Source organism: Desmodus rotundus, chromosome 2 (genome assembly GCF_022682495.2).
Source record: "Desmodus rotundus isolate HL8 chromosome 2, HLdesRot8A.1, whole genome shotgun sequence".
Taxonomy (NCBI): Eukaryota; Metazoa; Chordata; class Mammalia; order Chiroptera; family Phyllostomidae; genus Desmodus; species Desmodus rotundus.
Window position 1 is genome coordinate 50,516,177 of NC_071388.1, and position 25,694 is coordinate 50,541,870.

General features: G+C 39.8%; 1 protein-coding gene across 4 annotated transcripts in view; it reads left to right on the forward strand.

Moving 5' to 3' along the window:
• The first annotated feature begins 8,838 nt into the window (after positions 1-8,838).
• OPA1 (OPA1 mitochondrial dynamin like GTPase) overlaps positions 8,839-25,694 on the forward strand; it is a 92,033-nt gene continuing 75,177 nt past the window's right edge. For 2 of the 4 annotated variants that reach the window (XM_024556336.4, XM_024556338.4), the window contains exons 1-6: positions 8,839-9,105; positions 20,999-21,320; positions 21,983-22,079; positions 24,151-24,258; positions 24,771-24,824; positions 25,501-25,568. In XM_024556336.4, the coding sequence (XP_024412104.1) occupies positions 9,074-9,105; positions 20,999-21,320; positions 21,983-22,079; positions 24,151-24,258; positions 24,771-24,824; positions 25,501-25,568 (681 nt within the window). In that variant the 5' untranslated portion in view covers positions 8,839-9,073. The remainder of the gene's footprint in view (positions 9,106-20,998; positions 21,321-21,982; positions 22,080-24,150; positions 24,259-24,770; positions 24,825-25,500; positions 25,569-25,694) is intronic. The other 2 variants (XM_024556337.4, XM_024556339.4) reach the window with 1 other exon arrangement.

Sequence of the window (25,694 nt, forward strand, 5' to 3'; positions counted from 1 at the left end):
TCCTCTTTGGAGAAGTGTCTATTCGGGTCCTTTGCCCGTTTTTTTAATTGAGTCACCTGTTTTTTGGTGTTGAGTTTTATAATTTCTTTATAAATTTTGGATATTAATCCCTTTCAGATGTATCGGTGAATATGTTCTCCCATTCTGTGGGTTGTCTTTTTTATTTTGTTGATGCAAACTGAACTAACAAGTAAAATACAGAGAGACTCATAGAGAGCAGGATGACAGCTATGAGGGGGGCTAAGGAGGTGGAGGAATTGAGCAAAAAGGAAAAAGGACTCATGAACATGGGCAACGGTGTGGTGATTGCAGTGGGAAGGTGAGTATAAGGGGACTAAGTGGTAATGGAAAAATACAATAAAAAAGACAAAAAAATAAAATAAAATAAAATTTAGCTTTTGTACAGAAAAGTCAGATTTGAGACTCAGAAATCCAGTAATGTCTCAATGTCTCTTCTGAACATTTCTAATCTATTTAGAAAACATAAGTGTTGATAATTATCTCATTTCTTTCTCTTTGCATTCCAGCTGTAACCTTATCCTGAGTGCGAGGCTCGATGGGGAATGAATGATCAGAGGACCAATGAGAGTAAAAAGGATATATACCTACATGTATATACACATGCACAAATACAGATAATGTATATAAACATACATACTTACATAAAGAGTAGAGAAATCAATAAACAAAGGTTTTAGTGGTTACACATGCATTTATTTCTTTTGTATAATTTTCCATATTTTATAAATTTCTAGAAGGAACATGTTCTCTATCATCAGAAAAAGAAAATTATATATATATACATACACATATATACTATGTGCATATATATAGACACACACATATAGTCAGAGGCAATATATACATGGGTGGTGATGCTCGGAGCCAGAGACTATATGTCTATGTATATATAGTCCATATATATGTTTATATGTCTGTGTGTGTGTATACATATATACACATATATAATCTCTGACTCTCTGATGCGGATCCAGGCCCGCAGGATCCAGTGTTGTGGCTGCAATATACAAATACACACAGATTACAGAAATCCTGTGGAGGAAAAGGGACGGCATGGCCACTCTCTGAGTGAGAGAGGGAGAGAGGGCTAAAGAGAGCCCAAGAGAGAGAGCCAACCCCCGCCTGGACAGACTTTTATTATTTTTCTGGGCACATTACATGTAGGATGGTCCTCATTTACTATGCACAGGTTCACCACAGGTGATTACCTATTAAGGACAACAAAGGACAGAATACTGCTAATTACTTCAAAGAGAAGGATGTTACAGCTCAAGGGGGAAGCTGCTCACACTCCATACTTGGGTGGTTAGCACAGACTTGAGGAAGTTAAAGATACTCAGTAAACATTTGCTGCCTCAGGGTGAGGGAGTTCTAGCAAGAGCAAGTCTCATAGCAGTCAAGGTACAATGCAGGCCTGATTTCCCACTGGAGAACCTATCCATGGACGTGGGTCCTGCTCTCCAACCTCGCTCCCCACTGGCTTTTCTGAGTGGGGGCTGAGCCACATTTCCCACTCTTGGAACAGTTCCCCACAACTTTCTGCATCAGCACTCACAGTAAAGAAGGGAGAATAGGGGCCCCAAGCCTTGTGTTGGCCATGCCCAAAGCTGTCTTCTCCTCAGTCTCCGTCTTATTGGATCTTTAACCCTCGTGACACTTCTCTTCCTGAAACCCTCTCTTTCCCTGCCTTCAGAACAGCAAGCTCTCTGAGCTCTTTCTCTAGTTCTCTGATCCATCAAAAACCTAAACCTCAAGTCAAAGTGATACTGTCGTGGGATGAGGCTTTGGGAGGTGCTGGGAGGGGAAGAAGGTGATCTGTATGTAGGAGCAATGTCAAAATTTGTGGCCAGATGGTGTACTGTGGTAAAGCAACAATGACCACAAACACTGCCCTGACTCTGACAGGCTCTGTGACCACCCTGACCAGTGTGGCAGAAGTGAGACCGGAAGCTCAGGCCTTAGGAGGCTGCATGACCCACTTCCTGCATGCAGAGCCCTTTCTCCAGGGGTCCTGAACCACCACATACAAAGTGAGGACCTTTCTGGGAGGACCCCAAGCTAACCATGTGAATATGCCATTTGAGAGAGAGGATCAAATGGTTATTGTTTTAAGCCACTAAATGTTGGGTAGTTGTTATACAATACGTAATTACAATAAATTTCTCCCTGTGAAAGGGGGTTAATACTACCACAACTGTACAGGAGGAGTTGTAGTGAGAACTGCAACAAAATTTTAATTATCTTCATAATAGTTTCCAGAATTGTAATGAGGGAGAGAGCTGTTTTCTTTAGGAAGATGCCCTGATACACCCATTAGGAGTAGAAAGTGAGACTATGAGAGGACAAGTCGGCACTGAGAAATGAAAAGATACAACTTAACCACTTTGAAAAGAACTGGCAGGAATTTGGAAGCAGGATAGAGCAGAGATGAGGGAAGTGAGTAGAGATAAGGGGAGAGAAACAGAGGAGGGGCAAACAGCCTGGCCGGGTGCTGGAGCCCACGCTGCAGAAACGGCTGAGAGGCTTTTGAAGAACATGGGCATCTAGCAAGTTTCATTTGATTGCATACCCATAATAAAAAATCTCCCAATTTCTCTAGAACATCCATTGAATTTGCTACTGGTAGAGATCCTTTTGTGACTTTTTTTCTAATTTTGGTGGAAATTAAGAAAAATGCGTGTCACATCTCTGTTGACTTGGTTGAGAACAGGGACAAGTCCCAGGTTATCCCTTTTATTTGTTCAGCCTCTAAATGAATTAATGTAATAGTATTAATATTGTCTTCCCTAAATGAAAGTACTATTGCTGCTTAGGTGGGTCTCCAAACTGGGAAATGGTAACTCTCACTTTCCTAGTGGTGTCTGTGAGCTGGATTAAAATTATAGTGATAATATAGGAATAATCACTAAGTACAACATATAGGCAGAAGGATTAAACTTTATAGTCATTGGTCAAGACTTACTTTGCTTCATAAAACAAAATAAACCCTCTGGCCTAGAAGAACAGGGAACAAAAACAACAACTAAAAGATGAAGTCTGCGAAAAGAATGTTGTCAAAAAGAATGGAAGGAGATATTTTATGTAAAGGGGTGGCATGATGCCTACCACACCAAATGAGTGTTCACCAGTAAAAGTAATCTCGGTAGTCATTACAATAGAAAAATCCAGAAGATTATATCCCTGAATTTGTTATCTGTGAGTTTATTTACTATACAGATAAGAAAAACTTTAGACAGTTAATTTTGCAGCTTTTTAAAAAAGATTTTATTTATTTATTTTTAGAGTGAGGGGAAGGGAGGGAGAAAAAGAGGGAAAGAAACATTGATGTGTAAGAAATACATCGATCAGTTGCCTCTTGGACACCCTCAACTGGGGACCTGGCCCATAAACCAGGCATGTGCCCTGACTGGGAATTGAACTGGTGACCTTTTGGTTCCCAGGCCAGCACTCAATCCACAGAACCACACCAGCCTAAGACACAGGCACAGAAAGCAATAAAGATAAATAAAGGAAATATTTCCAGATTCACAGTGCAAGAGTACATTTTTTTCAACTACTTAGAAGGCAGGAAAAGCTAAAAGTGCCACTGCAGGAAATTAAATTTGTGACTGGAATGCAAACTTGAGATGTCTTCTTAGATTGCAGGAAAACAAACAAAGATATAAAAATAATTAAAAATAAAAAAAATCAAAATAAAGACTAGAAGACTAGTCTTAGACTAGTCTAAGACTATAAAATAAAGACTAAAGATTAGAAGTACAATTTTATTTTTTGTTACAATGACACATTTATTTTAAAAATTCTGGAAATATTATTTTGGAATTGCTTTCAGAGTCTATAATATTCACTTTGAAAATCCTGGCCAGTTATCTTTTTTTTTTTTAATTGTCTTTCAGTTACAGTTGTCCCCATTTTCCCCCATTACTCTCCTCTGCCTTACCCACCTCCCACCTCCCACCTTCAATCCCCCCCACCCCATTGTCTTTGTCCATGGGTCCTTTGTACATGTTCCTGGACTTGACCCTTCCCTTCTTTCCCCCATTATACCCTCCCCCACCCCTCTGGCCACTGTCAGTTTGTTCTTTATTTCCATGTCTCTGGTTCTATTTTGCTCACTTGTCTGTTTTGTTGATTAGATTCCACTTATAGGTGAGATCATATGGTATTTGCCTTTCACTGCCTGGCTAATTTCACTTAGCATAATGCTCTCCAGTTCCATCCATGCTGTTACAAAGGGTAGGAGTTCTTTCTTTCTGCTGCATAGTATTCTACTGTGTAAATGTACCACAGTTTTTTGAACCACTTATTTTATTCATTTATTTATTTAAAGATTTTGATCCATTTATTTTAAAACAACAGCTATGCCCAGGTGTGGGCTGGATAAACTCGATACTTAAAACACACACACACACACACACACACACACACACACACACACACACTCCTCTATTATCAGAGAGAGATCAGTCCCCAGAATTTATATGGAGCTCTGTAGTATATAGAATAATGCTTCCCCGCCCAGAAAAATCTGCATCTTAATTCTTGGAACCTCTGTATTTGACAAAAGGGAAATAAGGATGTAGATGTAATTCAGGTGCAAAGAAGATTATCCTAAATCATCTGGGTGGGCCCAATGTAATCATAAGGGTCCCTGAGAGGGAAAAGGTAGGCAGAAGAGTTAGTTTGTCAGAGTGATGCAGTGCTAGAAAGATTAAACCAGCTACTGCTGGCTTTGAAGACAGAAATGAGCCGCAAGCCAAAGAATGTGGGAAACCTCTAAAAGCTACAAAAAGGAGGGTAAATGGATTGCCTGGAGCCAAAAGAAAAGTACCACCACTGTACATACACACTGCCTTTTAGCTCAGTGAGGTCTGTTTTTTATTTCTGACCTTCACAACTGTAAAAGAATAAATCTGTTTTGTTTTAAGCCATTGCGTTTGGAGTAATTAATTACTGCAGCAACAGGAAACTAATCCAGCTGGAAGAAGTTCTACCCAGCACACAGGCAATTTGTTTTATTCATATTCATCTTCTGCTCCTCACTCGTACACTAATAAGACTGCCTTTCTGTCAGATGCATTTTATTTTTTTCTTATATTATTTTTACAAGAAACATGATACACCTTAAAATTTGAATAATGAAAACTTTCAGACACATGCAAAGGGAACAAAGAAGTGTAATGAACCCCCAGGTACCCACCACCCGGCTTCCACAATTATCAGCATGTCGGCATTCTTGTTCCATTCAATCTCCACCTACTTCGACCCTCCCACTCACTGTGTTTTACAGATTTATGTAAATCTATATCTATCTGAAATTTGAAATGCACAAATCTTCGTTGTACATTTTGACAGATGGGTGCATACATGTAACTCAGACTCTTATCACAAACATTTTCATTTCCCTAGAAAGTTCTCCAAAGTTCCATTCCCACTCCCAACACTCATTTTCTGTTCTAGAACGTCGCAGACATGGAATCAGGTAAAGGCCCTCTTTTGAGTTCAGCATGTCTGTCAGCCCCCTTCACGTGGCTACACGCATTAGCAGTTCATCCCTGCTTGCTGTGTTACCTTGCACAAGTTTATTTATCTGTCTTCTTCTTAATGAATATATTTGGTTTGGGCTACTGTGAGTAAAACTGCTATGAACATTTTTTGTACAAGTCTTTTTAAAAACATGTTTTTATCTCTCAGATAAATCCCTAAGAGTGGACTTGCTGGACCAAAGAGGAGGTGTATGTTTAATTTTGTAAGAAATGCCAAATACTTTTTAGTGGTTGTACCATTTTACACCGCTCCCCCAACCCAGCAGTGTCTGAGAGTTCTGGTTGCCCCACCCTCACCAAACTTGGTATTGTCAGTTGTTTAATTAAGTGTTAGCAGTTGTAGTGGAGATACAGTGGTACAGTGGAGATACAGTTTTAGTGGAGATACAGATTAAAACCTCACCATGGTTTTAATACGTATTTCCCTGATGACTCATAACATTGACATTTTGTTTACATGTTCTTTGGCTACACACACACACACACATAAATACACGTATATCTTTGTACAGTGCTTGAATTTTTTGTTAATTTTTTATTGGGTTGTGTCAGTCTATTTGGGCTGCTATAACAAAATATCATAAAGTAAGTAGCTTATAAGGTAAAGAAATTTACTTCTGACAGTTCTGGAGGCTGGAAAATCCAAGATCAAGGTGCCAGCGTGGTCTCATTCTGGTTTGGGGAGGTATGAGCAGGGAGAGAGGACTAAGACCAAATATATATATCTCATTATAAATCACAATAGTACACACTTCACCAGGGTGCATCAGCTTAAAATACTTTCCTGGGTCAGGCATGTCAGATGAATAATGCACGTGTGTTTTTTGAGTAATACCATCTTAAATTGTATTGTTTCCACACCACATAATTTATTTGCATAGTCGTGTCCTTCTGAAAAAAACCAAAAAGCTCTTTTTTGTTGTTTTGGAAACATCTGACCCTCTTGGTCTTTCATTTTTTTTTCACTTTTGATATAAAATAAGTAGTGGCTCCCTTTCCTCTGATTTCACTAGAGACTTGAGGAAGAAATGTGAACTCCGGGAGAAGACATGCGTGTCTGAAGGGCAGAGCTACTACCTGGCTCCTTGTTTCACCTGTTTTTTTAAAATTTTTTATTTTTCTTTTCTTCTTTTTCTTTCTTCTTTTTTTGCGTGTACGCTTGATGTTGTCAGACCTGATATTTTAAGAAAAGCCAGCATTTTTATATTGTGAAATTCCTTTGTTTCTAAATGCTGACAGCAAATCCAATATTATTTTTAAAATATTGAATAGGTCAACACAAGCCAAACAAAACACGTCCGCAGCTGAATCTGGATCGATGGCAGCAGTTTGATTACTAATACTGTGCCCTTTCTCCTCGTGTGATACTATGTATTAGAGATTGTTCCTTACTAGGACAAAGAGGTCTAACTCACAGGCTTTTGGGCTAGTGAGAATGTAATTTATTTCATTAGCTCTTGCCTATGGACATTCATGTTGTTAAATTAATTGAACAAAGGGACCAGACTGAGATGGGTCTAATGTCTTGCCAGCCTACTGAGCAAACCAGAATCTAAGCCTGTAAGTGCGTTAAGGTTAACAGATCAAAATCGGAGACGACCAATACAACCAACCAACTAGGCCTTCCCATGTAAGGCAACCACTTAAGCTCTAGCTGATCAAATAATTTTCTGACTTTACTTCTTTGTCCCTAGAGAAATCTGCCCCCGAGCTCCTGTTGGTGGATTTCTCCTAACCACTTCCAGTTTGGCAATGCCTGGCTTAAATCAACTTTTGATCAAGTGAACGCTTAAAATTTTTAGTTTGCCTCAGTTCATCTTTTAACTACACTGATTCAAATCTTTTGCTATTTCACACAACGAAGAAATAAACATCATCATGCATACATTTTTGCACAAACATGGGAGTGTTTCAGTAGGGTGGGTGCCTAGAAGTATAGTTGCAAAACAAGGGCTGTGTAAAATGTAAAGATAGCCCATTTATGAAAGGGGTTGCTGTTACTTGGTTTCTTTCTTTTTTCCCTAAAACAACTAGAAAATAACAGTAACAAAGAAACTTTTGTGCAACTTTACAATCCGGGATAGAACTACAGTTTGCACAGGTCATGATAGCAAGTTCCTACCTGGATCTACCATTAAAACAGTCACCACAGTAAATACCGTAGTGAAAATTCCCAGAGTCCCGCGTTTGGGGAATTTGCTACTACCAAAGGCTGGGTCTGTACTTGGCATTGTTGTGAAGAGATGGATACTAAGTACTTAGGATTCTGAGCTGAAAAGGAATTGTTTTATGCTTTGTTTGTGTGGGAGGGAGCCAGTGCCCTTGAAGTGAAATGCGGGCACCGGACTAATTGCCTTTATTACCTTTCATGGGCCGCAGTGTCCTCATAAAACATAAAATGGTAAGAGTTGCGAGGGGATGAAGGGTATTTAAAGCCTAGAACTGACTTAGATTACTTAGGGAAAGAATGAAGATAGAAAGGGAAGGGGCCAAGATCTCTTGAGACCTGGGACTCTCCAAAATTTACGGGTTTGGAAGAGGAGGAGGACCCAGCAAAGGAGAGTAAGGAGCGGCAGCTCCTGGAGAAAAAGAAGATAATGTCCTGAAAGCCAAGAAACGGAAGCTAAGGGGAGGGCTGAGCGCCCAACACTGAGAGCTGAATGCCGAGAGGTCTATTACTACTGGCATCATGAACTGTTGGAGACGTCGGCAGGGACCATTTCAGCAAACCGGAGATTAAATAGCAGATGAAAGCTGGTTAGAGACTGAACAAATCGTTACTGACGCCCTTATAAACTGCACAAGCTTATTCCAAACCCAGAGCCAGTCTCACTGATCCCAGCCCCTTTCAGACACGACCTTGGGATACTCCGTGACTCCTCCTCCCGCTTCCCTGACGTCGTTCTAAGGAGGTGAACGTACCCTGTAAACAAAGACGCCGAATTAAGGAGTGGGGCAAAGGAGCGACTATTAGTCTTTATTACTCTATTACTGTCCTCATTTTGTACTCTCTAGGATCCTTCGTGCTCCCTCAATACCTAATTTTCTTGACTTGGTACCACCCGGTGAGAATTTATAAATTCGGATCCCCAGCCCCTAGCTTCATCAGTCCGTCCCAGCCCACCTATCGACCTCTCCCTTCCTCTTGCCTGCAACACGCGAGGTTCAGAATTTCAACCCGGAAACAGAGAGGGCGGAGCGGATTGGGGAAGGGAAAATAGACGGCTCGAGGCTCTGAGCGCATGCGCCAGTCCTGCTCGGCCCTTTCGTGCTGCTCCCCTGGAAAGGGCGAGGTGGCTGTTTGCCTGACGGACCGCGTACGGGTGCCGGGCGGGCTCTCGCGGAAGTCCATGCGCCATTGGGAGGGTTGCAGCGGCTTCCCTGTGTCCTTGTTGCACAGGGACTTTTCCTGGGTCATTCCCAGAGCAGGAGCCGGACTGGGACTGACACCGGGCTCCTCCGTGGCCGTATCAGCGCCTCTGTGACCTCCTCGCTGGAGAGGAGAGATGTGGCGTCTATGCCGGGCTGCCGTGGCCTGGTAAGTGCAGGCTCCGACCTGGCCCCGTTATTTCTAGGGCTCCGGAAAACGAGTTTGCCCCATCACTACTAAGAGAATGTGCAAATAACTCAGTACAGGCGGAGGGCTGTTGGAGGATTCTGGGATATTTTTGAGGACCCGCAGTGACAGGAGCCCTGGCTGGGCTTACCTGAGGTGCCAGCTCCAGTACTGGCCCTTGTCCTTGTCCCCATGCCACTCGAAGATTCTGGGCGCCTTTCAGTCTTGGCCTGTCTATTGTCCCTGCCCTTTTACCCTTCTGACCTCACTGTTATCTCTGTCTCTGGTTGCTTCTTGCTTTTGCTCTCCCTCCCCGGTCTCTGGTTCTATCCTTGTCATCCTTTTCGCGTCTCTCTTAACTCTTCCACCTCCGCGCCAGGCGTACGTTGCTCCTGCAGGTACTTTTGCTCTTCTCCCAGGGTGAGGGAGACCCTGCCTCTTTCCCTAGCCCGCTGAGTGAACCGGGATTTTGGAGGCAGATCTGGAGCAGTGACGCACACGGTGTCAGAGGTGGTGATCAGAGATACCTTCTTAATAGCAGCTTTTTCCCCCCCGGAGTCTAGGGAAGGAGGCTTGGTTTTGGATGCGCGGTAGTAAATGTGGCACCACTTATTTAATCACACTGTTACTGTTGTCCTGGTCTGGTTTAATCCTAAGTAGGAAATCACAGAAGTCTTTTCATTTCTTTGGGTTACTATATGCATTTTAATGAGATTAAAATGACTTTACATGGAGTTCTGTTTTAATATCCTTAGGTACCTTCAGAGGTAACTTATTTCAGGCATTTGATAATGAGCAATATACATTAAGCAAGGCTGAAAAAACTTGGTTTTCCTGAATTAACCTCTAAACATCTGTCTTGAGTTTTTTGCAGAACGTTTTAAATGCTATAAATAATTTACAGTATTTATAAGGAATAGAGTCCATTTATTTCATGAAGCTTAACTTGAGTTAAATTCAGAACTGGATGGCATACAATTGTTATTGTTTTTGTCAATTAGAATAATTAAATAAATTATTCCTAATCAAGTAAATCCACAGCCCTCGGTACTAAAGTTATTTACAACTTCCTTATTTCTACTCAGTATTTACTGGGGAAACATATCTAACTTTCTTTAAATAAAAAGAGAAAAGATTTTGCAGAAAATAGCATACTTTGTTCAAGCAATTAAGATATGTAGGAAAAACTTTAAAACAGCATTTAAAAACAAACTGATAAATACCGTTCTTGTTTATTCAATTGGACGCTGTTGGGCTAAACTGTTTCTAAAGTTACTATGGAGCCCATAGACTTGTAGCTGTAAAACGTCATCTTACGTGGATAGCACAGTTTAGTTGCTTGCAGAAGGAGCGATGTGAAAAGTCAAAAACCCCAAACTCAGGAATTTTTCTTTTGCTGTAGTTCTCTGCATGTTATAAAGAAGTACATTTAATTTCCCATTCTTTAGTAGATGGGGCTATAAACATTTTTTTTGACATATGTATCTAAATGCATTCTGATAGACATGTATGAAGACCAACAACCAACATTTATTTAGGTGCAATAAACATTTATGTAAAATTGCTGAAAAAGAATTACATATTAGGGGATGATGTACAGGTTAAAAGAGATGGTAGAGGAGAGAGAATAGATGGTTTCAGGGGGGAAGACTTTATGTTGGTTAATGTTCGATTTTTAGTTTGGCTCATAGAAGTCTGTTCAAAATCCTTTTCCTTCAGGACTATGAAGGAGTTGCTACATTTTTTTTTTTCTAGCATCATTTGTTACTAATACAAACTCTCAGGACAATCTGATTTTTGTATTTGAAGGTATCCCGTTTTTCCTTTCATGGAAGCTTTTAGGATTTTGGCCTTGTCTTAAAATTCTCAAGGCTTTGTCCAGATGTGGGTCTTACCCCTTTGCCACTCTCTACCCCCTCCCACCCCCCACTCATCTGGCCTAGCACTCAGTGGGCGTTTCTGTTAAAAAGATTCTTCAGTTCTGGGAAATTTTTCTTTTCTTATTTTTTTCTTTTTATTTGTCCTGGGTTTCTTTTCCTTTTTAGACAGCTATTATATGAATGTTGTCTTATTTAGATTGATCCTGTAGTCTATGATTTCCAAAATATGCGCTGTACCCACCGTCTGTTAGAGAAGTACGCACGTGCCGCAATATGTGTATATGCACACCTTTGAAAAAATTATAAATGTACCTCCGTACTAATTACTCTTTTACATTATAAATCTACCCTAATACAGCCTTAAAGGACTAAATACAAAAAACAAACAAAATCTCAGTGTCTAGAAGCTTTGGTATTTTCTTCCTGAATCCCAGTGGATTATTTTGTGAATCCCGTACATTGCGTTCCACACACAACACATTTTGGATACCACTTCCGTGAGTCACTTAGCTTTTCGCTCATGGTTTTTACTTTTTTTTTTAATATTCTAAGTTCTGGTGAATCGTCTGGTATTGCTGATTGATAGATATCTCACTACAGCTTTAATTTCCATGAACTCCTTTTTAACACTTATTAAACTCTTAAGAGATGTGTAATTCTATAAATTTTGCATTGTTCTCCAGTTGCTATTTTTAATAACAACCTGCTTCTATTTTATGTCTGCAATATCCTAAGGAAACCACCTGAGAATATTAATTAGAATTTCATATCTTCACTCTTCTCAAGATTACTGTTGTTTATCTAGGTCCTCATCTTAAGAGCTGCTGGTTTTCTACAGGAACCTAGTTATCTAATTACATTTACACATGAAGGATTAATAATAATTGATACAGGTACCTGTGTGGGTTACCCCTGAATGAGAAGGCTGATTTAGGAGGCTGATTTAGCAAACTCTTTTAGGTGTGTGATATGTCAGCTAGAAGGCTTCATTTTAGAGTTTTTAGGGAGTGGGCAGGCTATCCGATCTCGTTATAAATGCCAGTATTGTTGGGGCCCACTCTGGGAAGAATCCCTCCTCTCTCCCCGACCCCACTCCCACACATACTGGGGAGCCTTATTTCTTCCCTGTCAGATTGCAGAGCCGCGGGGTAAGTGTTGCCGTTAACACTCAGCTACATTGGAAGAGGGTGGAGGGTGACCCAAACCACCTTTCCCCAGTTGGTGCTTTGGCAAGTCTCAATTTCTTCTCTTTTCGTTCTCTTATCTGTATTTGAAGAGGACCCTACAGAGAAAAATAGTCTGTCCTGTATAAGCATTGATCTGTTAGGTCGTCATGAATTGGAAACTCTAGAGGGAAATCTTGAGGATGCCTTAAGTACTAGGATTTTATTTTGCCCCAATTGTCCTTTTCAGGAGACTAACTGAAGAACATTTTACATGTGGTTCCTGACTTGGAGTACCATGCACTCTTGTTCCCACCCACAGCTGTTGCTGCCTCCATTGTGGAAAATGGGAATTTTAGGGGTTTGGAAATAAATGATGCAGAAAGTAGAGCAAGCTGTTGAATGAAGCCATTACATTCAATGTTGTTGCACTGTAACATTGATGAGGTGCTGTAGGAACTTCACCCTTGTTTATCTCTCTTACTTAGCCTGTGGTAAAATACCAACTTTAGCTTCAGGTTGCAGAGCCAGCACCTATTGATAACAGTAAATGAGGACTTACTGTAATGAAAAACAAAAGTAACTTAGGGATATGGCCATTCAGTCCTGGAGTTAATCTATTTGGTTATGTATTTGTATTAACACTTTTCTTTCTTTTTTTTTTTTTTTTAAGAGTCTATTTATTTACTTTTAGACAGAGAGGAAGGGAGGGAGGAAGAGAGGGAGAGAAACATCAGTGTGGTTGCCTCTCACATGCCCCTCACTGGAGACCCAGCTGCAACCCAGGCCTGTGCCCTGACCGGGAGTTGAACTAGTGACCCTTTGGTTCACAGGCCAGCACTCAATCCACTGAGCCACACTAGCCAGGGCAGATGAACACTTTTCTAAAAATGCCAACTAATTCTTTGAGGGTTAAAGAGCTGTTCGTTCCTGCATTGTGGAGGTTAGAGCAGTTAATGTTGAAGTGACAGTTATTGAGCACTTTCTCTGCAGTCATTGCTATGGTCTTTCACTTTTTTTTTTTAATTTTGCTGTTTAATTATCCCAATGGCATATGTTCATTAAGCAGATTTATTGAGTGCCTACTATGTGTGAGGCACTGGGCTAGGCTTTAGAAATACAATGGTAAGCAAAACTGGCAGGACCCTGACTGTATGGAGGTTGCAGTTTAATGGTGCAGACCAATATTAATTCAATAATTATATATCCTGTAATACAAATTTTATGAGCACTGAAGAAAAAAGATACAGGGAACCAAGAACTGTAGCAGGGAGACTTGAATAAGAATGAAGGTTCAGGGAGAGGAGGAATGCTTGAGGTGAAACCAGTTCTTATAGGAGTTAACAGCAGTAATGGGAGGTAAATAGGTAGAGAGTTTGCCCACGAACAGTGGACATGAAGGCTCTAATGGGGGAAGGAGTATGACACCATCGGGGAACTACAGGAAAACCTGCCTGGAGGTGAGAGGGAGAGAGACTGGGACCAGACTGCGGAGGGCTCTGTAGACCAGGGGTTTAGATGTTATTGTAAATGTTGGGGATGGGGGGTGGAATTTAAAATATTTATGCAGGTGAGTGACAGTGATAGATTGACATTCCAGATGGGGACTCTGGTTGTGTTTTGGAGAACACCTTCGTACAGACCCTTGTAGCCACCCACGTAAGGAATGATAGTGGAGATGGGAGGAGTGGGAGGTTTGAGATCTGTGTTGAAGTAGACAGCAGAACTTGAGGGTGAGGGAAGTATCAAGAGGGGTCCCCAGGTTTGTGGCTTATGTGACTGGACAGGTGCTTATCCCATTTTCTGAGATAAATGCATACTAGGAGAAAGTCAGAGTTTTGGGGGAAAGGAGAAGGAGAAATATCAAGGTTTTGGATACCTTGAATTTGAGGGGGGTTTTTTATGTCTAAGTAGCAATGTTGAGTAGGCATTTGGACAGCAGGCTCTGGAACTTAACTATTTATATTAGGCATAAGTTTGAGAAACGTGGGTATATAGGTGGGCATCAAGGACATAGGTGAGAATAAGATTGCCTACAAGGAATGTATACAGTGAGAAGAGAGTGGGTTTAGATCTAAGCCTTAATAAACTCCTAGCATTTGAAAGGTAGCTGGGGAGGAGGCAAGTGAAAAGTGATGCCCAGTGAGGTAAGAATAAGACTAGAGACTGCCAGGAAAGGGAGAGTGCCTACAATGAGGAGGGGTCAACATTGTCAGATATTGCTGGGAGAGTTAAACTGAGAATTGAAAAACCAAATGCCCACTGGAAAGCTTTTGGTGCACTCTGTAAGAGCCATTTCTCTGCAATGTTGCAAATTAAAATTAGGCTGATTTGGCTTTTAATGACTAGCTAGGGAAAGGAAATGGGGTCATTTTTTCTCCTCTCTCCTTTAAGATGAGAGACTTGACTTGTGATTCCTTAAAAGACAGGAGAAAGAGAATTCAGAACAGGTCCTCTCTGGGAGGAGCGCTTGCTGTATAATCTTACAAGGGTTGTAGGGAGAGGGGGGAGCTAGAGGATATATGTGTAGCTGGGGTAGGTGAACAGCATGTTGCCTTCTGATGGCTTCCATTTTCTCCATGAAGTAGGGGAAAGATCATCAACCGGGAGTTGGAGGAAGGATGGGGAGACGTGGGAGGTTAGAGGAGAGGGAAATGGCAGAAATAGTCCTAGCAGAGAGTAGAAGAATGTATTGAAAGGAGAAATGAAGTAGAACTGTCAGGTAGTCTTGAGGGCCTAGGTGAGATGTCTGTTGAGTAGAGAGAAAAGTGATAATAAGGATCATCCAGGCTTTATATTTTTGTCAGTTAAGTAAAACAAAAAAGTCAGAGGGCAAGGGAGCCTAGTATATTTGCACAAGAGTTACTGAAACTATGAACTAGGGAATTTAAGGTAGATTAAGTGGGTAAATAGATAAGATGGAAGCTAATATGTAAGAAGATACCAGTGTCAATGACTTGGTTGTCCCATAGGGTCAAAGATGGTTTTAGTGATAGGGAATTATGGTCTGAGAATAAGATACTTGAATTAGTGATTACTGACTATAACTATCAGATCGAGCTATTATTTCATTTTAACAGATGGGAAAACTATAATAGCATAATCAATAAAATATACTTAAAAAAAACCGAGGCTTGGGTAAATTCATAATTTGCCTTTGATTGCCCAACTAGTAAGCAGTGAGACTGTGATTGGAACCAAAGTTTATCCAATTCAAAATATTTAAGTGGATATAGGAATAGAGTTGAAAGAAATTTGAGCTAAATGTTGTGGAACCAAGAGCTATTCCCATAGTCAATTATCTCTTGAGTTTTTTTATATCTGTAAATGGTAACTTTAGTTGTCCCAGGTAAAACCTCATGGTTATTACTTACTCTTCTTTCCTTTCCTCTTATGTCTAGTCTGTCAGTCTGATATACCTTTCTTTCCCTTTCCTTTCTCACTGCTGTGCCTCACTTTAGTTCCTTCTCTCTTATATCTGGGCGACTAAAATAAGATCACCTTTTCTCTCCACTTCTGATTTACTTACCTGTCTTCTCATCTAACAATGTGGCTTTGTGATTTCTGGCTATTGTAAGAAAACGCCATGCACTGGGTAGCTTAAGCACGAACATTTTTTTTCATAGTTCTGGAAGCTGAGAAGTCCAAGATCAAGGCAGCAGCAAATTTGGTGTCTGGTGAGGGCCTGCTTCCTGGTTTAAAGACGGCCATCTTCTCATTGTTTCTTTACATGGTGGGGAGAGTTCTGTGTTCTCTATCCCCTTAGGAAGGGCATCAGTCTGATCATGGAAGCTCTGTCTTCAGAACCCCGTGAAAACCTAATCACTCCCCACCAAGACCCCACCTCCAGCTACTGTCAGTCACATTGGGGATTAGGCTTCAACATATGAATTTGGGGGAGACATAAACATTCAGTCTATAGCACATTGCCTTTAATATCTTTTAAAATTACTGTTTAATTCACATTCTACTCAGAAACATTCATTGGCTCCCTGTTGCCCACAAAATAAAGTTGAAACTCAGCCTCATGTTCAGTGGCTCTGTAGTTTGTTCTTAGACCTCCTTTCCGATTCACCTCCCGTAGTGTACCTTTCCTGCCAGCTCATTCGGCCTGTGCCATTTCATTGTCTGAGTTCCGTACCCTTCTCTCTGTTTAGAATTTCTTCCCCCATTTTTGATTCTTCCCACCAGAGAAAGTTTTACTTTTCCTGGGAAATACTCACTGACCACCACAGCTCCTAGGGATCACTCACTTTCCCGTGAACTCTCGTACCACTGAACTGTCTCTACTCCTTTGACAGAGGCATTTGTTGTGTTACTGATTTTAAGGTGTGTAAGATTGCTGGGGTACAGCCCATTTTTAAACTAAAGCGGGGACTTTGCTTTTTCTATGCTGAGTTTGAGGTCAGGAGAACTTAGTTTCTTAACATAACTTCCTTTTTATGAGGTGGGAGAAATTATGATTTATCTTAATCATAATATCTCAAACTCTGAAGTCAGAGTTTTTTCAAACAGAGTTTATTGAGAAAGTCACAGAGGTGGAAGAAGTGAGCGGTAGAAGAAATGGGCTCAGGAAACAAGTTACAGAGGCAAAAAGAAAGGGGCCCTTGGAGCTTAGGGGGAAGAGAAGCAAGGCAAGTGCAGCAGGGGAGTAGGGGATGGGGGAAGGCGCAGGTGCGCTGCATAGAGAGAGCCTTTGGAGTCCGAGCTTTCACAAGTTTACAGAATGGTCTCCAAATTCTAAAAAGATGAATATTTTTTTGTGACCAGAAATAATTTTTACATGTAGAATTATAAATGAGCAGTGTGCGTAAACCCTCAATGTGTAGTTTCTCCTACTGTTACATCTGATTTCCCTCAGGTTTCCTAAGTTGGAGGGGTCCTGTAGAGTCTTAAATCAGAGCAAGGCCCACTGTCAGTCATCCTACGGTTCCAGAGCAGGTGATGCTCCAAAATATCTACAGCCTCTTATCTGAGGCCACACCTGTTTGTATATCCACTGTTTCCCATACTCTTACTCACTTGTGTCTCCTGTGGGAAGAATTTGAACAATGTTGACAGACTGAATTTGGTTTCAGTCCCTCTTCCACCATTTAGTAGACATTCTTCCTTAGGCAAGACACTTTAAAAAGGCAAATTGGTAAAATAAGGATATTTTCCATACCAGGTTTTTCTGAACATTAATGGTAGCATTTGTGAATACACATAGCATAATGCCTGGCGTTTAGGTCCCTCCTTCCCCCAACTATCCTTCTTCACAAATTGTTTGTGTGTTTCTTGATTGTTTTTCTAAAGAAATTGCTAGTCCAATGTAATAAAATGAATTAATATTTTGAAACTACTGAGAACTGGGCCTGCCCCATAATAAGCACTATGAATGTATGTTGGATAAGATAAATGATCAGTCGTGTGATTGTTGGTGTTCAATTTTCATTCTCTGCCAGGAGGATAAGCACTTAGACAGTAATGTGTACCTTTATTTTTTTAATTTTTGTTTTTATTGTATTTTTTCCATTATCATTTATTCCCTTATATCCTCTTCTACCTCCACCCACCTCCCAGTAATGTATGCATTTGGAATCTCTTGTCCTTTAAGTGTTCATTTGTTTGTTTGTTTGTTTGTTTGTGTGTTTAGTCTTGGCTACTTTCATTTTTCTGGGGAGCCAGATGCCTGAGGTGTTGATGGTTTTTCCTTAGTTTCTATCCCTGGGCTGTCTCACTGTAGTGAGACATACATGAGCGAACAAGAACAGCTATTCTGAGCTGCTGGAGTTTTGCACTTGAAAGGAAAAGTTTGGAGGACTTCCGGTAAAGATGGTGGCCTAGGTAAATACAGCTCACCTCCTTGCACAACCACATCAAAATAACAACTAAAAATAAAGAACAACCATCACTCAGAACCATCATAAATCAAGTTGAATGGAAGTCTGACAACTACGAAATTAAAGAAACCACATCCATCCAGACTGGCAGGAGGTGGGGAGATGCGGAGAGGACTCGTCCCACATCCACATGTGGTGGATAAAAATTCACAAGGGATATCTTGGGAGCAAGGAGTCCCTGCCCCACACCAGGCCCCCCAGCCCAGGGTTCCAGGCTCAGGAAAGTAAGTCCCCATAACTTCTGGCTGTAAAAAGCAGTGGGGAATGAGTCGGTGGAAGAAACTTCTGGAGTACCAAGCAGTTCCTGTTAATCCAAACACAGACTTGGGCTCACTCCCTCTGAATTCCAGCACTGGGGTAATAGCTTGAAAGGTACACTGAAGTGTCTGGCATCCAGGCCAGAGCTGGGAGACAGAGGGGTGGGCAGAAGCCATTGTTCCTTTTCTGAACTGTCCCACCACAGAGCCATAGAGCGAGCAGGCTGGTGCCATATCTAAGACTCCATCAACCCTTCTAACACTGTTTTCCCCTCCTTGGAGACCCCCAGAGACTCTGTCCCACCCAACTTAAAGGCCGACCCAAGCTGCTTTTCTGTATGAATGGGTGGCCTGAGCTCATGCTTCGCAACTTCTTAAATCCTATCAAACAATCAATAGCCAGGCTCAGTGAGCCCCCAGCCCATATACCTCTTGCTAAGTGGCTTCAGGCCCGGCACTAATAGCAATCAGCTGAGATTCACAACTTGGCTTTGCCTGGGAGTCTCTAAGCCCAGCACAAGTAACAACCATCTCAGATTGCTTTATAGCTTAGGCAGGGTGGCACTGGACAAAACATAGGTTGGGGCTGACCTCGGCCTGCACCACCTGGGAAACCCTAGATCCTGCATACCCAGTGGACAGCTATGCACCACGTCGGAGGACCAACATCCTGCCCCTGCATAGCTGATCCTCCATGGTGTGTGGAGGCTGGTAATCAGTGGTCACAGCCAGCCCTTGAAGCTTACTGGCCTGGGTAATTCCTCCCATTGATCTGCCAAGAGCAATCAAGGCCCAACTACAAGAGGAGGGTGTACTTAGGCCACCCAAAGGGTGCACCTTGAGTACCCAGTTTGGGTAGTAGGGGAGGCTGTGCCACTGGACCCTCTAGGACAACTACTACATTAGGCCACACTACTGAGAGGAGGAGTCATAGCAGCTCTACCTAATATGTAGAAACAAAACACAGGGAGGCTGCCAAAATGAGGAGACAAAGAAACGTGGCTCATGAAAGAACAGGTCAAAATGCCAGAAAAAGAACTAAACAAAATGGAAAGAAACTATCAGATGCAGAGTTCAAGACACAGGTCATAAGGAGGCTCAAGAAACTTAGTGAGAACCTCAACAGCATAAAAAAGACCCAGACAGAAGTCAGGGATGCACTAATTAAAATAAAAAGCAATTTACAGGGAAACAGTGGTAGAGTGGATGAAGCCAAGAATCACATCAACAATGTAAAATGTAAGGAAGCAAAAAACAATCACATAGAACAAGAAAAAAGAATCCCAAAAATGAGGCTAATGTAAGCTGACTCTGGGACAACTTCAGGAGGTCCAACACTCACATCATAATGGTGCCAGAAAGAGAAAAGAAAGAGCAAGAAATTGGAAATCTATTTGAAAAAGTAATGAAAGAAAAACTTGCCTGATTTGGTGAAGGAAATAGACATGCAAGTCCAGGAGGCACAGAGTCCCAAACAGGATGGATGCAAAGAGGCCCACTCCAAGACACCTCATAATTAACATGTCAAATGTTAAAGATAAAGAGAGAATCTTGAAAGCAGTAGGAGAAGAGCAGTTAGTTACCTACAGGGGAATTCCCATAAGACTGTCAGCTGATTTCTCAAACTTTGCAGGCTAGAATGAATTGGCAAGAAATATTCAAAGTCATGAAAAGTGGGACCTACAGCCAAGATTGCCTTACCCAGCAAAGCTATCATTAGGATGAATGGCAGATAAAGAGCTTCCCAAAGAAGAAGAAACTAAAGGAGTGCATCATCACCAAACCATTATTATATGAAATGCGAAGGGACTTCCTAAGAAAAAGAACATCAAAACTGTGAACAATACAATGGCAATGAATACATACCTATTAACAATTGAATATAAAAAAACATACTAAGCAAACAAGAACAGAGATAGAAGCATGGGTACAGAGAGCGGTTTGATATTTGCCAGGTTGCGGTGGCGGGGGGGGGGGAGGTAGAATACATGAAGATGTGAGGGGATTAAGAAGTACAACTAGGTAGTTCCAGAGTAGCCATGGGGACATAAAGTACAGTACAGGAAATGGAGTAGCCAGTGAACCTACACGTGACCCATGGACATGAACAGTGGTGTGGGAATTGCCTCAGGGAATATAGGGTGCTGGGTAGAGGGGACAAAGGGGGAAAATTGGGATAACTGTAGTAGTATAATCAATAAAATATAATAAAAAATAAAGCAAAAGTTGGCATGCATTTTGATTTTGACTTCTACTTACAGTGAGTAGCATTAATAAAATAAGTCCCCACCATATTTGTTTTTGGTTGCAATTCCTTGGATCATAGCCTCCACCCAGTAAATTAGCGAATAGGCTGTGGAGTCCCACTGCCTGGGTTTGAATCCCGCCTTTACTCTTTATGTCAGCGTGCACTTAGGCAAGTCATTTACGTCTGTGTGCCACCTTTTCCTCTTTTATGAAATGAGGATGAGTCATCATAAGGTTATTAGCAGGATTGCATGAGGCAGCACATGCTGCAACAGTGCCTGGCACATAGCGAATGTTAATGAGTGTAAGCTGTTGTATGACGTAATGCCGGTTGGCCACATGTACAAATGTATGTGTGTTTTCCCGTATGTATATTGCTCTTTTCATATCATTTCCTTGTGTTGTTGCTCTGGCTAATCTCTCTCTCATGCCCATTTCTCTTTCAGTGAGGTCTGCCAGTCCCTAGTGAAACATAGCTCTGGAATAAAAGGAAGACTACCACTACAAAAAGTGCATGTGGTTTCCCGAAGTCTTTATCATTCACATCATCGTCCTACCTTAAAGCTTCAAAGACCCCAACTCAGGACATCTTTTCAGCAGTTTTCTTCTCTAACTAACCTTCCTTTACGTAAATTGAAACTTTCTCCAATTAAATATGGCTACCTGCCCCGCAGGAATTTTTGGCCGGCAAGATTAGCTGCAAGGCTCTTAAAACTTCGGTATCTCATACTGGGATCTGCTGTTGGGGGTGGCTATACAGCCAAAAAGGTGAGTTTAACTTTCCTACTGCTTTTCCAATTATTCAGCATGCTTATTTTAAGGTTTTATAGCATTAAGTAAGCGTTCTTTAATGCAGTAAAATATAATTAGATGTTTAAATATTTATTATGTCTCTGCTATATGCTAGATTATTTTAATGGTGTGAATAGTAATAGGAAAATGCCTTCTTAATCTTAATTATAATTATCAGAGATAAAAGTGGCCTAGTGGAAGGAACGCTTTGCTGGGAGTGAGAACACTTTGGCTTGATTTTCAACGTTGCCATTTAGTTGCACAGATAGGAAACTTAAGTGGTAGATTCGTGCAACCACTTCTTGGCTGGGACTAGAGGCAGAGTGTCCTGACGCCTGGCCTGTTTCCGTCTAGTCCACAGTGTTGTTTAAAGCTATATCATGAAACCTGTTTGAAATGCTAATATATTTTGAATTTTTACATTTTTCATATTCAGTAAAGGAACATTTACATTTTTATATGCTCGCTTGTTATTTTGTTTTTAGAAGAGTTGAGGCCACTTTGTTTCCAAAACTTTTGAGCATAATGTATCATTCTTAGTAGATTAGCATGTTTTAATTAAATAAGTAAAAATAGTTTTTCTTGTATCTTTATATGGCATTCAGAGCATTTAATTGGCATTCTTTCTTATCTTTTAGACTTTTGATCAGTGGAAAGATATGATACCAGACCTTAGTGACTATAAATGGATTGTGCCTGACATTGTTTGGGAGATTGATGAGTATATCGATTTAGGTTTGTATTATCAACGTTAAAATACTTTTTCTCCTTTTTGGTCATATCTATAGGAAAGAGAACTAGTTGTGTTGAGGTAGTTCCCTACCTAACTCATGAATTGAAAGTTTAGTAGTTTCATTTTAATGATAAAAATAATAGAATATCAAAGAAAAATTTATGAGAAAAAAAGTATTCACTAATTCATCACTTCAACAAAGCTGTCACTGTTTTAATGGAACATTTTCTTTTAGTTATACCTATTCTGTGTATGTGGTTAATATTTTAGTTTGCTACCTAACACATTTTGTTAGCATTTTCTATACTGCCAAGCAACCTTCTCAAACATCATTTTTTTTTTTTTTTTTGGAAAAGTCATTTTTATTTTTTTTTAAACTAAAATCAAACTTTATTTGTTTACTCAGATGTTTGTGTATTTTTAGCATACCCATACAATCAAAACAAAATTCCGTCTGGTTTACATTAGATTTCTAATTTTAAAATGCAATATCTAATATTTTATTTTCTTTAAAAAAAATTTTTTTATTGTTATTCAGTTACAATCGTCTGCCTTTTCTCCCCATCCCTCCACCCCACCCCACCCAATCCTGCCTCCCCTCCCCTTGATTTTGTCCTTGTGTCCTTTATAGTAGCTCCTGTAGACCTTTCTCCCCACTATCCCCTCCCCACTCCCCTCTGGCTGTTGTTACATTGTTCTTAATTTCAATGTCTCTGGTTATATTTTGTTTGCTTTTTTCTTCAAACATCATTTTTAATGTTGTATATTACCCAGAACTAATGCATTATAACCTCCTTAACTAGCTTTTTCTGAATGGGTACCTTGGTTACCTGTATTTTTGGAAACAACGTTCTTTTAAAAGTCTGCTCTTGTCCAGACTAATTTCTCCCTATTGTCAGCCATTGTCCCCCTTTTCTAATAGGTGAGACAAAGTATTTTGGTAGCTGTGATTGTTGGTAAGCTATGGTGATCTTTAAAAAAAATTTCTTGGATGCAATTTTTTCCTTAGTCTTTTTAAACTAATTTCTTAGCTTACATGTATTTGAGGGTAGAATTAATGTCTATATATACTTATTCAGAGCACCTTCTTAAAGGTAAAACCCTGCTGTTGACAAAGGTATTTGCAGGAAAAGTACTCTTTCAAATTATTTTTCTAATGTTCCAGTACCCTGGCGTAGTGGCTGAGAGCCCGCACTCCGAACCTATATGTCCTGGCCTTAAACCCTGACTCCCCCACTCCTTCCCCATGTGCTTGGTCAGCTGCACACCCTGGAGCCCTGGTCCTCATATGTGAGGCGAGGTTGATGGTCGCCTTGTTGTAGACTTGCTCTGAAGATGGTGAATGCATTTAGAGCACTTAGAATAATTGCTGGCATATATTCTTATTTTGAGAATATTTATACATTTTGGTCTTCTCCAGAGAAAATGAGAAAGGTTCTTCCTAATGCAAAAGACTCTGTAAAGTTGTACTAGACTAAGACAAAATTGTTGAATGCTTTTAAACAAAAATAAACGCATTGACCATTTTATAGCCAAAGCTAGCTAAAGTAAAATAAAAGCTTGCCTTGGGCTCTTAATTACTTCCAATTGGTACCAGGGACTATGAAAAGAGGGACAGAGTTCTTTTGAAATTCTGTTCTTGAACTTGAACTGGGATGTGATCGCGTTTGGGGTTTAGCCAAATACTATAAGAGATGTTTTTCTTTTTTTCCTTTGATTCTTTGCCTCTGCTGTGACTTCCTCCCTCCCTTCCTTCCTACTCCTGAGTCCAATCCAGTGTTAACATTAATACAGTGCTTCTGTCTCAAGGCATTTAACTTATAAATCAAAATTATTCATCTAAGCCATATGTTTGGTGAGTCTTTTTAAAAATTTCATGGCTTGTAAAATATCATCAGAATAACATATTATTTCAGATATATCTAGTATTTGTAGAATAATAGGTAGAAAATGGGAAAAGATTTTAATTTAAATGTATATGATATTTACATTTTATTAATGTTTTAGTAGTCAAATTATTGCTTTAAAACTATAAATTAGTTGGGTTTTTTTTTCTTCTTTTTTTGTCTTCAGAGAAAATTAAAAAATCCCTTCCTAATTCAGAGGACCTTGCAAAGTTGGCTCCTGACTTTGACAAGATTCTTGAAAGTCTCAGCTTATTGAAGGACTTTTTCACCACAGGTAAGGAAGGACCTGTGTTTGATCTCATTTAAAATGTCAGGAACCACAGAGGAAAAATAATTAAATGTATTCATTTGTTTATTCCCATCTTTTAAATGAAAACATTTAGTACAAATGAAACATAGGTTTTAAAATACATATATATATATATCTATGTAAACACAAAGTATTATTGTGCAGTGATTTTAATTTTTGTTTAACCCAACAGAATGAAAGTTTGCAACAACTGAAACAAGCTAGGTTTTAGTCAGTGAGAGAAAAATATCACTTTCTTGACAAGTAGATGAGACTTCCTATGTGTTTGCTTTTCATATTGGTTAGAGCCAATTTGGTGATTTTAAAACATTTAATTATGTTGGACCGTAATGAGTAGAATTTACTAAGGTTAATCTTGGTGTATTTGCCCAATTATTGCCCTATCTTGATATACATCTGAGATCTCAGACACCTTTGTATGCTCATTCCTGTTAAAATTTTACATTTCTATTTCCCCCTTTGCTGATTTTTCACAGGTCACAAATTGGTTAGTGAAGTCATAGGAGCTTCTGACCTGCTTCTCTTGTTAGGTGTGTAAACAGACATTTTTGCTGACGTTAACATGCCTTCTAAATGCTTCTAATAAACTACTTGCAAATAAAATTGCAGACCAAATTTATAATGCTGCTTATGCTGAATTTCAAAACCCCAGAACTATATTGGGCAAATTCATTCTCCTTTAGGGGGCAAATAATAAAATAATTATCTTGTAGTAAAACTAAAATTTCTAAATATATATCTGTATTTTAAGGTTAAAGCTATTAAAAAGAATTTGCTTTCCCAGAATATTTCTTGAAATTAATCTGATTAGTTTTGATAATGGAAATGAAAAGTAATTTTAGTTTGTCTCATCTGTCCTGTCATAGGTGACATTTTAAATTTATTTTTTACTCTGTGTATTCTTTACATAATGGCAGTGGTATAAATCGAACTGTAAGTACGCTCACATAAAATATTTCTTATCAAAGATTGTCTTATTTGTTCTTGTAATCTTCAGTGGTAGTTTAAAAAATGTGTTAAACATGTGCTATATTAAAAAAAATTTTTGTGTAGGTTACCGGCGTATTCCTTAAAATAAGAATAGTTTTCAAAAACAATGATACTTACTCTAAAAATGCATTTACCTTTTATTGACTAAACGTAATTTGGAATTTAGATTAGTGACATCACTGGAAAATTTAAAGGACTGCATATTTATCTTTGAAGGTTCATCTGGAGAAACTGCATTTAGAGCAACAGATCATGGATCTGAAAGTGACAAGCATTATAGAAAGGTAAGCATAAGGGAGAGTTCTTCATGTAGGTACTCTTGTAAGATTTTAAAAAGTTTTTAACCTACCTAGAAAATTTGAAAATGGTAACATCTGAAGCAAATATAAAACACTCAAGTAGAGTGTGGT